Consider the following 18946-nt stretch of genomic DNA (forward strand, 5'->3'; position numbering starts at 1 on the left):
ATGCCGGAAAAATTGGCATGGGGGTCCCCCCAAGGTCCACATCAGACCCTTGTCCGAGCACGCTAACCGGCCGGTCAGGAAAGGGGGTGGGGACGAGCGAGCGCCCCCCTGCTGAGCCATACCAGGCCGCGTGCCCTCAACATGGGGAGGTGCTTTGGGGAAGGGGGGCCCTGAGGCCCCCCACCCCAAAGCACCTTCTCCCCATGTTGATGAGGACAAGGGCCTCTTCCCGACAACCCTGGCCGTTGGCTGTCGGGGTCTGCGGGCGGGGGGCTTATCGGAATCCGGGAGCCCCCTTTAAAAAGGGGTCCCTGGATACCGGCCCCCCACTCTATGTGAATGAGTATGGGGTACAATGTACCCCTACCCCTTCACCTGTGAAAAAAAGTACAAAAAAAAAAACACAACACAGGGTTAAAATAGTATATTGCACAGCTCCGGGGGTCTTCGGGGGTCTTCTCGCCGGACTCATAGTTAGTAAGGTTGAATAAAGACACCAGTCCATCCAGTTCAACCTGAGTGAGTGTCTACAATTGTCCCTATTCTTGTACATTTCACACTCATATCAGTCCCTACCCTCAAGGAGCCCACAATCCAAGGTCCCCATTCATATACTAGGGCCAATTTTGGACAGAAGCCAATTAACCTACCTGCATGTCTTTGGAGTGTGGGAGGAAACCAGAGTACCTGGAGGAAACCCACGCAGGCACAGGGAGAACATGCAAACTCCAGGCAGGTAGTGTCATGGTTGGGATTTTAACCAGCGACCCTTTTTACTGCTAGGTGAGAGTGCTAACCACTACACCACTGTGCTGCCCATCTCTGCTATCTTCTGCTAGCTCTTTTACTAGCGGAGGAGCCCGGCTTTCTTCCTCACCGCCGCCCTCTTCTTCTGACTTTGGGGGTCTTGTCCCCCTCTTCAGTTCTTCTGCCGGGCCAGAAGAAGAGAAGAACAGAAGACAGCAGCGACAGAAGACCGGGCCACCGCCTGTAAAAGAGCTAGAAGAAGGCGCAGTGGCCCGGCAGAAGAACCGAAGAGGGGGACAAGACCCGCGAAGTCAGAAGAAGAGGGCGGCAGCGAGGAAGAAAGCCGGGCTCCTCCGCTAGTAAAAGAGCTAGCAGAAGATAGCGGAGGAGTCCGGCAAGAAGACCCCCGAAGACGGAAGACCCCCGGAGCTGTGCAATAAACTATTTTAACCCTGTGTTGTGTTTTTTTTTGTACTTTTTTCACAGGTGAATGGGTAGGGGTACATTGTACCCCATACTCATTCACATAGGGTGGGGGGCCGGTATCCGGGGGCCCCCTTATTAAAGGGGGCTCCTGGATTCCGATAAGCCCTCCGCCCACAGACCCCGACAACCAACGGCCAGGGTTGTCGGGAAGAGGCCCTTGTCCTCATCAACATGGGGACAAGGTGCTTTGGGGTGGGGGGGCCGCGTGGCCCCCCCTTCCCCAAGGCACCCCCCATGTTGAGCGCACGTGGCCTGGTACGGCTCAGGAGGGGGGGCACTCGCTCGCCCCCCTTTCCTGGCCGGCCGGGTAGCGTGCTCGGACAAGGGTCTGATGTGGACCTGGGGGGGACCCCCACGCCGTTTTTTTTCGGCGTTGGGTTCCCCTTTAAGTCCATACCAGGTGGCGGGGCCAGCGACGTCTCCTTCGCAGGCACCGCCTACCTGGAGACGCGCTCAAAATGAGCGGACTTTCCTCCGCGTGTGTGGGCGAGTCAGTTAATTTCAAAAGTAGGGCGGATAGTATGGCGGACTTAGTACGCCGTATTAGTCCGCTGAAAAAGTGCCGTGTGTGGGCAAGTAGCCCGTTCGGAAAGTCCGCCGGACTAAGTCCGCCGGATAGTCGGCTACGTGTGTACGCGGCAAAAGACGCACAGCATTTTTGTGCAGTGCGCTCCGCAGCCGCAACAGAGATATGTGAACCGGCTCCATAGGGAGCCAATCACATTCTCCTGCTATGCGAATTGGATGCGGGGAAACTCGCATCTAATTCGCATAGGTGTGAACCCGGCCTTAAATTTTTGGTGGTGGGGTGCTGGAGCTCCGGGAATACAACTCATTGCTGGAATTCAGTTTTTATCATTAGGGCTAAATGATATTCAGGGGCGTGGGTGTTTTCAGGAACATCATTGAGAAATGTTACTATTCCGCTGCCATTCTGCAAAGTCCACATTGAAATATTGATGACTTTCATCAGCTGTTTCTATAAATACTCAAATTACCGTGTGCAGATTATGGCAGATCCTCAGTTCAATGGCTGTGTTTGGCAGGACTTTCATTAGAGTCAAATTACCAGCCCTACATGGGGTAACAGAGGGGTTTCCTGATAATTTGTTTCTGTGATTGCTGCTACCAGCTGATTGGATGGCCGATATCTGCAGAACAAGAGTGCTGATTAAAATGCAGGGTTTTATTAAAGCTCAAATCCAGGATGATATAAAACACACCAATTAATACAACACTGTGATCTTTAGAACATTTATAAATTTATTTTTAAATGCAAGCATTGTAAGTACTGAACACGACCTCCTAACAGCCTCTTGCAATCTCTGTACAGAGGAGCTTAGACTGAGGGACGTGAGGAGCAGTACAAATAGCCAATTAGTTCATCTGCTGACAAGAAGCATTCTGATTGCTGGAGAGAGCAGAGTGACAGGAAAATGAGCTCATCACTGCTTCTTATTTTACTATCCAGTTACAGGCTGGTGGGGGATCCAGAATGATCTAAGCTCAGAAAAAGCGGGTCGAAAGTGGGAAAATCTCTGGATGAAAGCGAATATTGCAACTCTATTTGCTTGTGTTATTTTATCTTTATTAGACATGTGTGCCGTCAATAAATTTGTTTCGTTTTGTTCCGTTTCGTATTAGCTGTTAATTCATATTTCGTAATTCGTGTCTGAAATTCAATTTGGATTTGTACGAAATACAAATTTTCGTTAGGTTCATTAACTATTCGTAACAATTACGTACGTTCACTGTTCTCATTATGAGGGGCTCCCACCATCCTTGTTCTGTGCTGACTTCCTGGGTTTTTAACTTCATCATAACGAATAATCGTAATTAACGAAAATTCTTATTTTGTCCGATTCTGAATCTCCCATCGACTACCAGTACCAGTCTCCCACTCCCATAATAAAAAAGGTAATTTCCCCAACCCTCACAAAGCAGCAGAAGAAAACCTCTGATCAACAAACAAAACACCAGTCACATTTCCGCTGTAATGGAATTTGGATCCGAAAATTCGTAAACAAACTTTCGTATTTCGTACAAAATTCAGAAGCATAGCAATTCGTATTTCGGATCATCCCGAATGTACGAATTTACGGAAATTCATACAAATTTTCTCTTTGTGTCGAAACTAATCACACATAACTACTCTTTATGCTGGTATGCTGCTTTAATTCACAAATAGAAGGAAAAGTATATACTCAGTGTTTTTGATTTAGCATGTTGAACCCAATTATTTCATATTTTTACATTCTTGTTTTTTTCATATTTTTTTGATATTGTAATAAATTTAAAGATCTGTAGTTTTGTCACAAGAAGGAGCTCTTGGATGCTCAGTGCAATTACTCTCTTTCTCTCTTAAAGGGTATGTAAACCCTAACAATTAGCTTCTCTTATTTGGTCTAACTTGGTCTGTTGAATATACTAAACAAGTGATGTGTTGCAGTTGTTCAATAAGTGAAAGAATGAAAAACCTATTGATCTTAGTGGACGAGCAATGTGTAAGGTGACAAGAAAATTTAGTCACTAAAGCATGTAGCAGTGTAAAGCCTTGTACACATGGGCCAAATATTGGGTAACATTCAATAGAAAGCAGCTGTCATTCAGCCCATGTGTATGGCCCCATGGAAGCTGGCTTCAGCGGGCTTCTGTGGAAGGGTCATGACCAAAAGAGGTTCTACCAACCGGCTCCCCATCTGCACTCTCATCCAATGGCTGAGAGCGCTGACAGGAGTGTTCTACCTGGAGGGCCCTCCCCCATTCAGAACAGCTCAGCAGGGGAGATCTCTGTACTAACATCAGCAGTTTCGACCTGAGCTGTCAGGTTTTTTCATTCAACTCTCTGGGTTGAATGAAAAAATTAGAGCTTTAGAGAGTCTATCAATTCCGATATTTAGAGGGCAATGAAGAGGCAATGGAGTGGATTTACTAAAGGAAAATGCAATGTGCCGTTGCGCGAGTGCTTAGTAAATGAGGGAAACTTTGCTGACTTCCATCAACCAATCTTTGCAAAGTAAATCTTCATTTTTATTTTCATTTGCAAACTCCATAGTCTATTTGCCTTTAGTAAATCAACCTCAGTATATATTAGATTTAGGAGAAGAATTGGTGAAAAAAACAATTTTTCTGAACAAATATTGATTCATGTAAATGTGTGTGTTTTTTTTTTTTTTTAGGAAAGCGTAGATCTTGGGGAGATCATGTACTCGCTTTGCTATTTACCTACTGCTGGCAGAATGACGCTCACCGTTATCAAGTGTCGGAATCTGAAGGCAATGGATATCACAGGCTCCTCTGGTATGTTGGTAATATTAAGTGCAAATTATGCTAAACACTAGAATTCTCTATGAGAAACAAAATTGAAAACGTTCAAGGGTCAATCCACACAAAATAATATTTTAGTAACAGGTGGAGCCCGGTGTGCTTGGTCAACTCCTGGGATGTTATATACCTATAACACTTATATAACAGTGAGATCTCCTTGACATAACTCAGATTCTCTTTTCTTTAACCTAGAAGTTTTGGGTGTTCCCACCAATTGTTGCGTGTTCCAGTTTTTAGTGTTCCATTCTCAACCATTTAAAATGGGAAAAAAAATAAAAATTCCCAAAGAGAGAATTGGAAAACTTCATAATGGGCACAGCAGGTATGAAGAAAAAACTGTAAGCCCTTGTACACAAGGTCGGAGATTCCGACGGAATATGTCTGATTGGACCGTTTTGTCTGATATTCCGACTGTGTGTGGTCTACATCGGACTGTTTCCGTCGGAGTATCAGAGGGACCAAGTTTTCCAACTTGTTGGTAAAATTTTCCGACAAAATGCTCCGATTGGGCATACTCTGATCATGTGTAGAGAATTCCGATCGGACAAAGTGCCACGCATGCTCAGATCAAATTCCTAAACCAAAGCTATTGGCTACTAGCATGAACGTAGTCCCGTCGTAACGAAATAACGTCATCACGTCGGATTTTCCAACAACTTTGTCCGACCGTGTGTATGCAACAATTTCGGACAAAATCCGATGGATTTGGTTGTCGGAATCTCCGACCGTGTGTACAAGGGCTAAGGAGGTTTAACAATCTAGTATTTATCAAAAAAAAAAAAATGACCAGTTCACACCACAATTTCTGCATTCTGGATGTGATTTTGCATGTGCAACTTTAATGCGTTCCAGTGAGTTTTTGATGCGTTCCAGAGAGTTTTTTCTCTTCTTCATCTCAATTGAGGACAGTTGAGGACATGTGTGTTCTGGTGTGTTTTACCACATTTCACATTCACATTTACTGGCCAGATCACATTTCAATAAAATACCTTTATACCTACCTTTACTGGATACCGGGCGCTCCTTTACTTTCACTTCTTTCCATTAATTGTTAATGACACCCTCATGCATCTGCTGAGATGTGTGTATTCACATGCACCGAAATCCAGGGCGCTGTGGCACCATGTTATTTTGAAAAAGGATTCCACCTCCAATTTGCTTACCTTTGAACAACAGGCTGATGTTAGGCTTAATGATCACAGTTGTAGGCAAGAATTGCAAGCATGCCCCTTTACCTCCCCAGTGGGCAGCATTCAGCAGAAGTGATGGTGGATATGACCTTGGGGGGGCATGATATACATATGAATGCTGCCTCTAGTTACGTATCAATGCCACTGGTCCACGGCTATTTACATATTAATCCTAGCGCTATTTACATAACAATGCAGGTTATTTACATGTAAACACAGGGTCTGTAGGTGAGTCATCTGTACACAGCAATAGGGCAGAGCTGAGCAGCATTAGTAACAGAACTTCACACTGAGATATCAGGACACAGCACAGGACTAAACTTCAAAAGACAAGGGAATTTAAACTGGGAGAGTTGGCAAGTATGAGGCAGCTGCTAAGGGCCCCACAACAATGATGGGGCCCAGGGCAGATGCTCCTTTTGCCCTGCCTTAAAGATGGCCCTGCTGGTCAGTGACTCAATTGATAAGTTTAGCCTCACAACTTGCATAAGTAAATGAGTAATGGAATGGCAGTGTACATTGGTTCTTACCAGTGTAGTTGTTTTGTTGTGTAATGATGAGTTCCCTTTAAAAATTGACACGCAAAATAAAAAAACCTTGAAAAACCTTTTCTAATGGCAAGCAAATGTTAGCGGAAACCGAAGGGACCAAAAGATAATAAGAGATGGAAAACTTATCATCGACGGCTCAGCCCAAGATCAGATTGACAATAGATTTCTGATTACATAATGCCACTGCATCCAATTACCGACTCTACTGCAAGGAGAAAAATGACTTAAATCATTCTGAAAAGGTCCACACGAGCAAGAACAATTTACGTAATCAATAATACAGGTAATTACAGAGGATTCAGGACTGGAGAACCTGGAGACTTTCTATCAGCGAGGACTGCAGCGTAAACCATTGGGTAATTTAACATGGGATTCTTGCAATAAACATTCTCTCCCCTTCAGTTCTGACCTAACGGGAAAAAAAAAGAAGACAAAAAGTAATGGTACTTTTAGAGTTGTTTAGTCACAAGTCTGAAAATCTGCACAAAAGAAACAATCCGAAAATATTCATCATAAGACTTTAAAAAAATGTAATTCTAAATTGACTTAGAGACAAATAAGCTAAATATAGAGCGGAATTCTCTTTATGGGAGCTTATTTACCTACCAAAGTATTTGCATTTCCCAAGATGTAGCCCAACTGGTGATATGGTTTTCTACAGTTAACCAATACAGTTTGGTCACCTCCCAGCCCCTAGGCTGTGATTGGTCAGTGAATGAGCAGAAGCAAGCTTATGATGAATCTGCTTTCCCCTCTTGTTTGCATGTTTCTTGCCGTCACACCTGTTCAAAATGCTGCACCTCCCTCTCCTTGTGTGATTGTATCTATACTAAGGATATAAAGAGGATAGTTCTACCTCAGATTCAGGCACTTATACTGGTTGGATTTAAAAATGAGTTAAATTGCTTTTATTTAATATTTTAATTTGGCTGTGGTTCAGCTTTTATGTGGATGTTAATTTCCATGCATGACTTTTACCTATAGGTAAGCCTATAATAAGGTTTACCTATAGGTAGTATAAATATCTCCTAAACTTGCACCGTTTAGGAGATATTTACTGTACATGCAGCCAGTGAAATCACTGTTGCATTTGCTCTGAAGGAACAGCTACCTCTGGCATTTTTTCATAACCCTGTGCCGTTACCGTCAGCTCCCGTGTGCATGCATGGTGTAGGCTACGCCCTACGTGTTTTGTCATGCACTGACATCATACACATTGTGATCATTCATGATAAAAGGGTCATGGTGTTGACTGGTAAGCGGCTTGTGATCTCTTTTTCTGCACAGTGGTGGAGTTATACAGAAGCCTGCCTATTGGTTTCAAGCTTGGGATCCACGTTCTGTTTTCTTTCCATCTGGACTGTTTTAATGCTTATTATTTGCATACTTTATACTGCACTTTATGTGTTTTCTATATGAATTGCAGATTTTTGGATTTATTACTCAGTTTTAAGATTTTTTTGTACATTGGTATGAGATAAGCACTTTAGAACTGAGCACTACTTTATTATATTATGTTACACTTGGGAAGTCTTTGTTTATCGGGACATCAGAGTAGCAGTGGATTTTCTCATATTTTCATACTGTATGTTTTTTTCCTTTTTTTTTTTTGTCATTTATTTTTGTTGGTTTTTTTCCTGTACTGTTCTGTGCCTGTGTTCTGGACAGCAATACAAATCATTTTAAAACCAGCAAACCATAATTACAAAACATTTCAACTATCAGGAAAGCAGCCAACACAAATATCCACAGATATTTCCAACAATATATTATCTATCATTTAGGGGCTATTCTATTAAGTGCAAAATGTATTTGTTCTTAACTCAAAACACCAATCATTTGTAAGTGCTGTCCCTTTAAGTGAAAATTAAACAACCAAATATTGTGACCACGTAAACACCCAGCCCCCCCCCCCTCCCCCCTCCAAAAATGAAAAGTCCCTAGCTGCCAATACAAATTTTAATATTGAGACTAGGGATGAGCCGAACACCCCCCGGTTCGGTTCGCACCAGAACTTGCGAACGACCCCCGCGTTCGGTGCGAACGTTAGAACCCCATTGAAGTCTATGGGACTCGAACGTTCGAATTGGAAAGTGCAAATTTTAACGGCTAATATGCAAGATAGTGTCCTAAAAAGGGTTTGGGGACCTGCCTCCTGCCTCAGGGGACATGGGTCACTGCAAAAAAAAGTTTTAAAAACTGCCGTTTTGGCGGGAGCACTGATTTTAATGACGATTAAAGTGAAAAAAAAAAGTGAAATATTCCTTTAAATATGGTGCCTGGGGGGTGTCTGTAGTATGCCTGTGAAGTGCCACGTGTTTCCCGTGTTTAGAACAGTCCCTGCACAAAATGACATTAAACGGAAATAACACCATTTAAAACTGCTTGCGGTTTTAATGTTATATCTGGTTCCTGCAATATGGTTGAAAATCATTGAGAAACATGGCATGGGTAGCCCTCCCTGCCCATTACCAGCCTATTTGGGTCTTGTACGCATATTAAGGGGAACCCCGTACCCATATTAAAAAAAGGAAATGCGTGTGGCCCCCAGGCCCTATATACTCAGAACAGCAGTATACAGGCGGTGCAAACAAGACCGGGACTGTGTAGGTTTGTTGTGTTAAGTTGAATATGTTTGTCATTTTCAACCGGTACATTTTTAAAGTGTAGCTCCAGTCAAAAAAACTATCTTTAAGCTTTTTGGAAAACATAGGAAAGGGTTATCACCCCTGTATAATTTGTTTTGTCGTCCATCTTTTTTCATCTCACTTGCTGCTGTCTCCTTGCGTTTGCAAGTAGGAGATGTTTGTAAGTTGGATGTTTGAAAGTAGGGGCCTGCCCTATATTATAGCGGTATGTACTGGGTACAGAGCACGCAGACAGCACGCACTATCTTCTAACACTACTGACTGCAAGCTCTATTATTAACCACTTGTTAGCCCAATGTTTGCATAAAGTGAAAGATGAAGTTATGCTGAGTAAATAGATATCAAACATGTCACTCTTCAAAATTGCACATGCCCGTGGAATGGCGCCAAACGTCGCTACTTAAAAAATCCCCATAGGCGACGCTTTAATTTTTTTTTTACTGGTTACATGTTTTGAGTTGCAGAGGAGGTCTAGGACTAGAATTATTGCTCTCGCTCTAACATTCTCGGCGATACCTCACATGTGTGGCACATGCGAGTACATGGGGACATGGGCGCTTTAATTTTTATTTTATTTTTTTATTGTTCATTTTACTTTATTTATGTTAGTTTGACATTTTTTTCCCCAAAAATATATTTTTGATCACTTTTATTCCTATTACAAGAAATGTAAACATCCCTTGTAATAGGAATATGGGGTGACAGGTCCTCTTTACAGTGAAATCTGGGGGGTCAATATGACCCCACATCTCACCTCTAGGCTGGGAAGCCTGAAATAAAAAATAAAAAAAAAGATTCTGGCTTTGATCGTACTGGCGAGTTGGTAGAAGCACCGGAGGGCGGTGAGGGGTGGGGGGCGTCTATGGCTGGGTATTTCAGGGTATCACCGAGTATGGCTGGGTATCTCTGAGTATGGCTGGGTATGGCAATTTATGGCAGGGTATTACAGAGTATTGGCGGGGTATTGGCGGGGTACTACAGAGTAATAGCAGGGTACTGCAGAGTATTGGGGGTACTACAGAGTAATGGCAGGGTACTGCAGAGTATTGGGGGTACTGCAGAGTAATGGCGGGTACTGCAGAGTAATGGCGGGTACTGCAGAGTATTGGGGGGTACTGCAGAGTAATGGGGGTTACTGCAGAGTAATGGGGGGTACTGCAGAGTAATGGCAGGGTACTGCACTGCAGAGTAATGGCAGGGTACTGCAGAGTATTGGGGGTACTGCAGAGTAATGGCGGGTACTGCAGAGTAATGGCGGGTACTGCAGAGTATTGGGGGGTACTGCAGAGTAATGGGGGTTACTGCAGAGTAATGGGGGGTACTGCAGAGTAATGGCAGGGTACTGCACTGCAGAGTAATGGCAGGGTACTGCACTGCAGAGTAATGGCGGGGTACTGCAGAGTAATGGCAGGGTACTGCAGAGTATGCACTGGTATTGCAGAGTATTGGCAGGGAATTGAGGGGTTAAATTCGGTGAGCAGCGATGTGGGCACTGCAGATGCAGCCCACATCGCTGCTGACACCGATCTCTTTCCCCTCCGCTGTACCGATCAGTACAGAGAGGGGAGGGAGGAACATAACATGACGCCGGTTTGTTTCCAAGTGATCACTCCGTCATTTGACGGAGCAATCACGTGGTAAACGGCCGCTATGAGCGGCCGTTTACCATGATCCGTGATGCGACCCGGCGGTCACGGATGCTCTCGAGTGCGCACACCTCGGGGCACGCGAGAGCAGAATTCTGGGAGGCCGTTAATTAACGGCCTCTCAGAGTTAAACAACCCCCCTGAAGCCGTTAATCGGCAATGGGCAGTTGTTAAGTGGTTAAAGCTAGATCACTAGCTATATAGGTGAGGTGAATATAGTGGTGTATACTGCAGTCAGGGCACAGACAACAACCACTACACAGCAGCAAGATAGGAAATCAGCCAAAAACGATTGGTGTGTACTGTGTTGAAGGTACACAGAACACCCACTGCTTCAGATGCTAAGTAACACACTACACGAAGCCGCCTCAAAGGCGGCCTTATATAGTGTGGGGCGTGCACTACACAGCCTGAGCTATGATTGGCCACAGGCAGGATGCCTGTGGCCAATCATGGCTCTCCTCGCTGCCGGCGCTGCGATTGGCCAAGCATGCGGGGTCACAGTGCATGCTTGGCCAATCATGGGGCAGCAATGCACTGCGCCACCGCAGTGCATTGTGGTCCGCGCGCGCGTCACTCGAATTTTGACGCGAACGGCCCAAACGTTCGGAATTCGCCGAACGGCCGAACAGCCAATGTTCGAGTCGAACGTACGTTCGACTCGAACACGAAGCTCATCCCTAATTGAGACACTTACCTGCTCAGGGAGCCCGTGAAGTCGGCACCCAAAGCTGATCTGTCCATCGGCTCTTGGGTGCTGCCCCTACTGGGCACGCTCCAATCGCGCTGCAATTTCTGAATGGCGGAGGGGGAGAGAGGAGAGGGGCTGAACTTCCTGCGGTGAGGTCCGCAATATTCCATACCAAAGTGTAATAATTCCCAAGGAGGTGATCTTCTCCCAACCAGCGATTTAAGTCTTTCACCGTCACCAGAAAAGACAGCCAAACTCCTTATTATAAAGTTTGACTACCGTACTTAATAATGGAGGTCAAACAACGCTTGTTATTATATGCATGGCTCACTCTGGACCTACACTCGGATGGCTCACAAGATCTCCCAAAGTACCCGCTCCAAAATGTCCTCTCATTCAGCAAAGACCATGAAATAAAAGATCAAAAAGGAAGCACATAGCACATAGGGGTTTATTTAGTAAAGGCAAATCCCCTTTGCACTACAAGTGCACTGCGAGTGCACTTGGAAGTGCAGTCGCTGTAGATCCGAGGGGGACATGCAAGGAAAATAAAAAACAGCATTTTTGCTTGTACAGGTTTGTATGATAAAATCAGCAGAGATTCCCCTCATTTCAGATCAGATCTTCCCCTGAGAAAGTAGTGTTCATCATCGAGTATACTCACATAGAGCAAACAGTTTACATACAGACTGGCACCCAATGCACATCGGCACCCAGTATGCATGTGCGAAAACACAATGATGTCAGACTATGTGCCCTGACCGACACATTTTAGTAAAAAAAAAACGTCTTCAGGGGAAGTAGAAGCACCACATACAATTCGTTTGGCAGATAAGACAGCTTCCTAGCATGTATTTTATTTGTGTAGTTAGCTGTTTGCCGGAGTTTAATGCTTTAAAGGTAATTTCCATGTTCCAAAATGTAAAATTTAAGCAAAACTTGACCAATGTGTTTGCTGTTTCATGTTTGAAGGTTGTATACCAGACATATCACAGATAGTATTTGTATCTCCTAGATCCCTATGTCAAAGTCTCCTTAATGTGTGAAGGGCGGAGACTGAAAAAAAGGAAAACCACCACAAAAAAGAATACATTAAACCCTGTCTATAATGAGGCCATCATCTTTGACATCCCTCCCGAGAACATGGACCAGGTCAGCCTCTCTATAGCCGTCATGGATTATGACAGGTTAGTGTTTTGGTCTCTGAGTTTGACCTTTGACTAGGAGCCTGTCCTGAGACATGGACAAGGGCTACCCTTGCTAAACGCCTTCTGATAAATGTTATGCTTGACAATCATTTGATCTTCTTGCTTCAATACCCTGATTCACTGATAGGGAAAAAACGTTCAACTCTTCTGATGTGCATACCGTGTTTGCCTGAAAATAAGACTGGGTCTTATATTAATTTTGGCTACAAAAAAGTCATTAGGGCTTATTTTCAGGGAATGTCTTATTATTATCAGTATTTTGACATAATTTTAATCCCCCAAAAACATCTTTGTTAAAGTACTTTTTAAGATTACGTAGTTCGTTTTGTGGGAGGTTTATGTTGAGGTAGGGTGCAGTGTGTCTCCCTTTGTGGCTGTTTTATGAGAAGTACCTTTTTACAGCAGCCCTCGGTGATCATGTAACCTGCCTGAGCTCTTCTTCTCTGCTCCGAGATTCCCGCTGACGTCAGCCTGCTCCAAGCACTGCAGAGGGAGGGCCGCAGATGTCAGCCAGGAGGAGAGGAGAAGACCTCCGATGGGTCAGCGACGGCTGTGGATGGGGTATTTTGCATGATCGTTGCGGGGGGGGGGACACACTGCACCTTGTGCCAGTGTGTACATTTTACAACGCGTATACATTTAAAAAAAAATTAACTTTACTAGGGCTTATTTACGGGGTAGGGCTTATAATGCATTGCAGCTACTGCCATCTAAGGACTCATAAGTCACATAGAGCCTGCCTCATCTCCTGGCTGGAGGGCATCCATTATCACCTAGCCTGGCTGTCCCTGGCCTGCTCCATTCATCAATTGTATTTTAGTTCTTTTAATCATGAAAGCTCATCATCACCTGTGGGCATTATCTGTACATGCAAAATAAGCCTGCCTAGGAATACCCACTTCTCCAGAATTACATCCACCCATCAAGACATTCTGATATTTGAATAATTCCTCCCAAGAGCCAAAACACTGCTTTCATCATTGCTGAGGGCTCTTGTGATGAGCACTGAGTCAGGATGCGGTGATGTTTTCGGGAAACTATGTACAGCACCCTGCTGGCCTCTCTCACTAGGAATGATCTGCCTGCATTGCATAGAGCAACATGGAGATCCAGTGATTCCAAGAGGAAATGAAGAAGGCAAAATATAAGGAGTTTAAACTTTAATTTTAATTTGATTTATTCTGAATAATCTTTTGCATTTTCCTTCTGCTTGCCAGATATTTAAGTGGAAATCTAAGTGATTTTTCTTTTACAGGGTGGGCCACAATGAGGTGATCGGAGTGTGCAGAACTGGCATTGATGCTGAGGGACTTGGCAGGGACCACTGGAATGAGATGCTGGCTTATCCCAGAAAACCAATCACACACTGGCATGCCCTTACCGAGGTAAAACTCTCTTGTCTTGCAAATACAGTAACTGCGGCATCGCAACCAAATAACTGCACCATTTCTAGAGATTACCTAACACAACATATCAAGACACGTCTGCTCCTTTTACCAGGGTGTGTTAAAAGAGAAACACCGGCTGCCCTAACATTTAGGCATCCTTTAAATGCAGAATTCAATCAGTTATACTGTATTGAATGAGCAGTTCCAATGTCCAAGATGATACAAGTATATCTTGGATCAATCAATACTGATCATCCAGAAGAAGGCAACACTTAGGTCCACTTGGTTCACTTCCAGTTTATCTATAGAGTGTCGTAAAATTTTATCTGAACTCAGTCAGTGGCATTCAAATTAACTTGCTTTTCCAACTGATGAAGCATACCAAGAAAGGCCCCAACCCTCCTTTCCAAAATTACTACCATTGGTAGGAATAAGAGTTGTGGTGGATTGAAGGCCAGTCTTATGAAGTTGTTTCTAAGGCCCCGGATACCCACCATGGGGGAACCTTGGATGAATACTTGGAATATAGAAGAAATGGAAGTACAACAGATGTACAGTACGTCAGTCAAATGACCAGATCTGGTAAAAAAAGATTTGTTATTCAATGTCTATAATGAAAATACTTTGAGGGTTGCAAAAAATCCCTCTTCTTTGGGGCTTCTAGTGCTGTGGCCTTTGGTCCCTTCCTTTCAGAACATTATGGAAATCTTAACCACCAAAACAACACTCAAATTAGAATTCAGATTTGACCACCAGAATCTGTTGACTGCCAATCCGAAATTCAGGATCGACTTTAGTCTCTCACTGTCCCTATTGCCTGGTTCAACCAACCAAATTATCCCAGTGAGAATGGGTTTGCTTATGATGATAGGTTCCCCTCAGATCTATGTTTAATGAAAATATAATACAACATGCAATAATCTCAGACAAGTTATTATTACTATTAGGTTAGAAACACTTTGTTATAAATGTTAAAGTAAGATTTGAATTTTGTTATTTATTCATTTATTTATCTTTTTAAACCCAGCTTCCAGGTCGGGCTACCAGCTTTGACAGTCAAGGTTCATGCTCTTCACCGAAGCCTCCTCTAACACCGTAAAAGTTGCCGGCATGGTCTTTTCACCTGTAACTGTGGCAAATGCTTACCTATGACGTGAGTGTCCTTATCATAGTCTGTACAGCAGCCAATCAGAAAATGGTGTGACAATGCTCACTTGGGTTACGCAGCTTCCTAGATGCACAAGCAGAAGATGGGTCTGAGGCTCACGCAAAAGCCTACCCTACTCTTTGTGAAGAGTTAACCCAGAAGCGTGATCTATAACACAGACACACTCAGGAGTAACATTTCTATGTAATCTTATAAATACCCAGGTGCCACCCAACATGGCAGGGGAGAGGTACGCCTGACAATGAAGCAGTGCATTGTGGGTGCCATGTCCTACTTAATCCCTTATAGACCTCTTCCCAAATCTCATGGGGCTTACATTGTACCAGCAGTGAAACAGCAGCGAATGAATTATACACACAAAAAAAAAAGTTATTAAATACGTATGCAGAGTAATTATGCTAAAAATAAAAGAAAAGAAGAGCGATCTTACAGAGCAAAACATTTAAATATTTATATTGCTATTTACATATTTTTGTAAATTTCCATTTGGTGTTTCAATATAAAAGGGCTGGGCTTTGTGTTCTTATTTGACAACTCCCTATAGAATGCCTGTATTTTGGTTTCTTAAAAATAATTTTCCTGCTGTAGAAATCGTTTATTTACAGTTGATAAAAAACAATCTTCGGATGTATATTATTAAAGCTGAATTCTAAGCAAACAGCTAAGTACAGGGGTTAAGCGCATATAAGTGAATTTATTTACCCCGCTAAAAGAGTGTATTTCTGCCAGTCTTCTGATCCAGACACCCCAGGCTAACAGCGCAGCCAGGTTGGTGACTTTGTTTTTGTCTGCTGCAGTTAAGCAACAAACATCAAAACATATATATATATCTATCTATATATATCTATATATATATCTACATATATATATATATATATATATATATATATATATATATATATATATATATATATATATATATATATATATATATATACACAGATATACTGTGTGTATATCTATCTATCTAGATACATAGATAGATAGATAGATAGATAGATAGATAGATAGATAGATAGATAGATAGATAAATAGATAGATTTGCGACTTAGGATATCAGAAAAAAAGATAATATCAAATTAACAATACCAAAAGCACAGTAAATTGGAGGAGAATTGGTAAAATTTACCACAGCAACCAACCAGGTTACACAGTCCTTTAAATAAGGTTGCCTAGGCAAGTGCTCCAGTTTTTGTAAAAATAATAATAATAATATATATATATATATATATATATATATATATATATATATATATATATATATATATATATATATATACACACACACACACACACACACAGTGTATACATATTTTATACATTTTATTTTATTTTTTTAAATTCTACTTGAAAACAAGAACTGGCCTATTTAATAAGTAAAATACATTCATAAAGCAAAATTCTTCCCCATTTCACCACTTCTCATTAACTACTATCTATTTTATTTTCCGATTTACTTTCTATATGTGGTTATAATAATTATTCTCTCGTACATATGTGATTTTTACTTTTTTTTAATAGTTGCCTTTTAACTCTGTGAGCTGGTATGTTAAATGGTTGGTACACTTCAAAACTTATGGTTGTATGTATACTCTCTTGGGTTGAGTTTTTTTTTCCAGTGGTTGCAATAATGGATCTTGCAAAATCTCTACTTTGAAATTCTTTCATCCTTCCCTATGTATAGTAGTTCCATTCCTTTTGAAATCAAAGGAAAGAGTTTAGCTCTTTCAACAGCATCCTCCACAATTTAAAGGAAGAAAAACAAAACACAGCAAAAATGAGACACCCTCCCTCCTCCCCCATACAGATAGTCGCATCTGGGTACTACAGTGTAATGGTGTAATCGCTGAGGCCCCCATATAAGAAGTCAATGGAATATTCGCCTTGTTCTTCTGCCATATGAGTTCAGGGAAGACTGATCTTTAAAAGCCCACCTCATTTTGCCTTTTTTGTCAGTTTTTGGTTTTATTTTTCTGGCAACTTGGTGCTTGTTGGAAGCACAAAAATGAAAAATGAAAATTAGCAATACCTCCCATAGAACCTTGATTTGTTTGCTACTTCTAAAGTAAAAACAATATGACAAAGTCTCTTTTTTGCCAACTGCTGTTCATCTTGGTTGACGACTTTCATGTGCTTAAAGCGGGAGTCCACCGGGACTCAGCGTTTTTTTTTTTTTTTAAAGCCAGCAGCTACAAATACTGCAGCTGCTGACTTTTAAAATAGTGACACTTACCTGTCCAGCGCGCCCGCGATGTCGGCACCCGAAGCCGATCTCTAGATCGTCACTCGGGTGCTGCCGCCGCCATCTTGGGTATGGGAATCAGGAAATGGAGCCTTTCGGCTTCATTTCCCAGTTCCCTACTGCGCATGCGCGAGACGCGCTGCGCAATAAGGACGGTCCCCGCTGCCTCTGGGATCTGTGTGTTTCCCAGCAGGCAGCGGGGCACTTGCGGAAGGGGGCGGGCACTTGCGGAAAGGGGCGTAATCTACGCCCCTTTCCGCAGAGAGCTATCTCGGAAGTGGGTGCAGTTACCTGGATTATCCAGGTAACTGCACCCCCCTCCCCCCTGAAAGGTGCCAATTGTGGCGCCGGAGGGGGGGAGGATTCCGATAAGCGGAAGGTCCATTTTAGGGTGGACCTCCGCTTTAACAGCATTTGATCACTTATAGTGTTATTATATGCTGATGAGTTCCCCTCAAAGGTCCCAACTATGGAAAATAGCAGGTTGGTCTCTTCTTCCTAATACACTGGCAGCAGGGGTTCCACTTTGCTTTATAGGCCTATGCATGAGCTGTTTTTAGGGAGGTACTAGCAAGTACACCTGAAGCCTCCCTGTGTATTACAATGCAGTACTTATTATATAAGCATTTAATCAACATATCTGAAGGATGCTATTTAGGGGATAGGCTAGTTTACTTAATCCTGTGCAATCTTTTAACAGGTAACAGCAACACAGTAGCTGAGTAAAGAGAACACCTTATGGTACCTACTTTGCGATGGCAGGTTAAAGCTAGCCATAGATGGCTCAAATTAAATCAACCGAAATTCAAGCAGCCTATAGCTAGCTTTATACTTGTCACCGTGCGAGTACCACCTGGCTCAAGAAAAGTCAATTTAAACATCAACTGAGCCAGGTAAAAAAAAATTCAGCTCAACAATGACTGCATCCCATCAGGTGCAGTCACTGTCTGGGTATTCAGGCACCTGCTGGTGCTCCAACTGTGTAAATACAATGGCCAACTGTAGAGAGTCCTCCATCCACACTATTAGCATTAATGGGGGTGTTGATCGACTTTTTTCATTTGGCCCATGGGACTAAACAAGAAAAATTCAGCCATTTATGGCCAGCCTTTGTTTACTTTTTCTTTTCCCTTCACGGTTACTTTAAACACCTACCCCACCATCATGGTAAGAGCAGTAGTGCTGGCAATAGGAAGCACCCTCCATCTCTTGATATTTATTCCAAACAACAAACAGGTTAATTTTTGAATTTTCATTTTATTTATTTCATATATACACATAGCGATTGTTACAAGACACAATTCATTTGACTGGTTAATTAGAGAAAAAATGTGTTGATAGATTTCAGGTGATTCCCCATTGTTTTGTGGAGGGCAGGGGTAACCTGGTACATTTGGAATACAGCTTAAATGTGCATAGTTAGGGAGTACAAGTTTCTGGTCATCTGTAAAAAAGGTGGATGACCTCATACCAAATAAAAGGTCCATTAGACATGGCCAGATCTGCCTTCCTGCTTCATTCACTGAATTCCAAAGATTGAAGTGTTGATGGAGCGCTTGACACTAGAGTAAAGAATAATATGTCGGCATGTAATGAGGACAGTTCTCTGTAAAACAGGGAAAGCCAACAGTGGTTACTGTAGTAGTGATGCAAA

The 18946-nt window shown here is 42.7% G+C and overlaps 1 protein-coding gene across 1 annotated transcript in view; it reads left to right on the plus strand.

Moving 5' to 3' along the window:
• SYT10 (synaptotagmin 10) overlaps positions 1–15862 on the plus strand; it is a 118450-nt gene extending 102588 nt beyond the window's left edge. Inside the window, exons 4-7 of the mRNA XM_077469058.1 lie at positions 4413–4533; positions 12302–12473; positions 13750–13879; positions 14910–15862. Coding sequence (XP_077325184.1) covers positions 4413–4533; positions 12302–12473; positions 13750–13879; positions 14910–14981 — 495 coding nt within the window. The 3' untranslated portion in view covers positions 14982–15862. The remainder of the gene's footprint in view (positions 1–4412; positions 4534–12301; positions 12474–13749; positions 13880–14909) is intronic.
• Positions 15863–18946: the final 3084 nt, after the last annotated feature.

The sequence above is a fragment of the Lithobates pipiens genome, unplaced genomic scaffold, assembly GCF_037356315.1.
Source record: "Lithobates pipiens isolate NorthernLeopardFrog02 unplaced genomic scaffold, aLitPip1_a1.2 Scaffold_8, whole genome shotgun sequence".
Taxonomy (NCBI): Eukaryota; Metazoa; Chordata; class Amphibia; order Anura; family Ranidae; genus Lithobates; species Lithobates pipiens.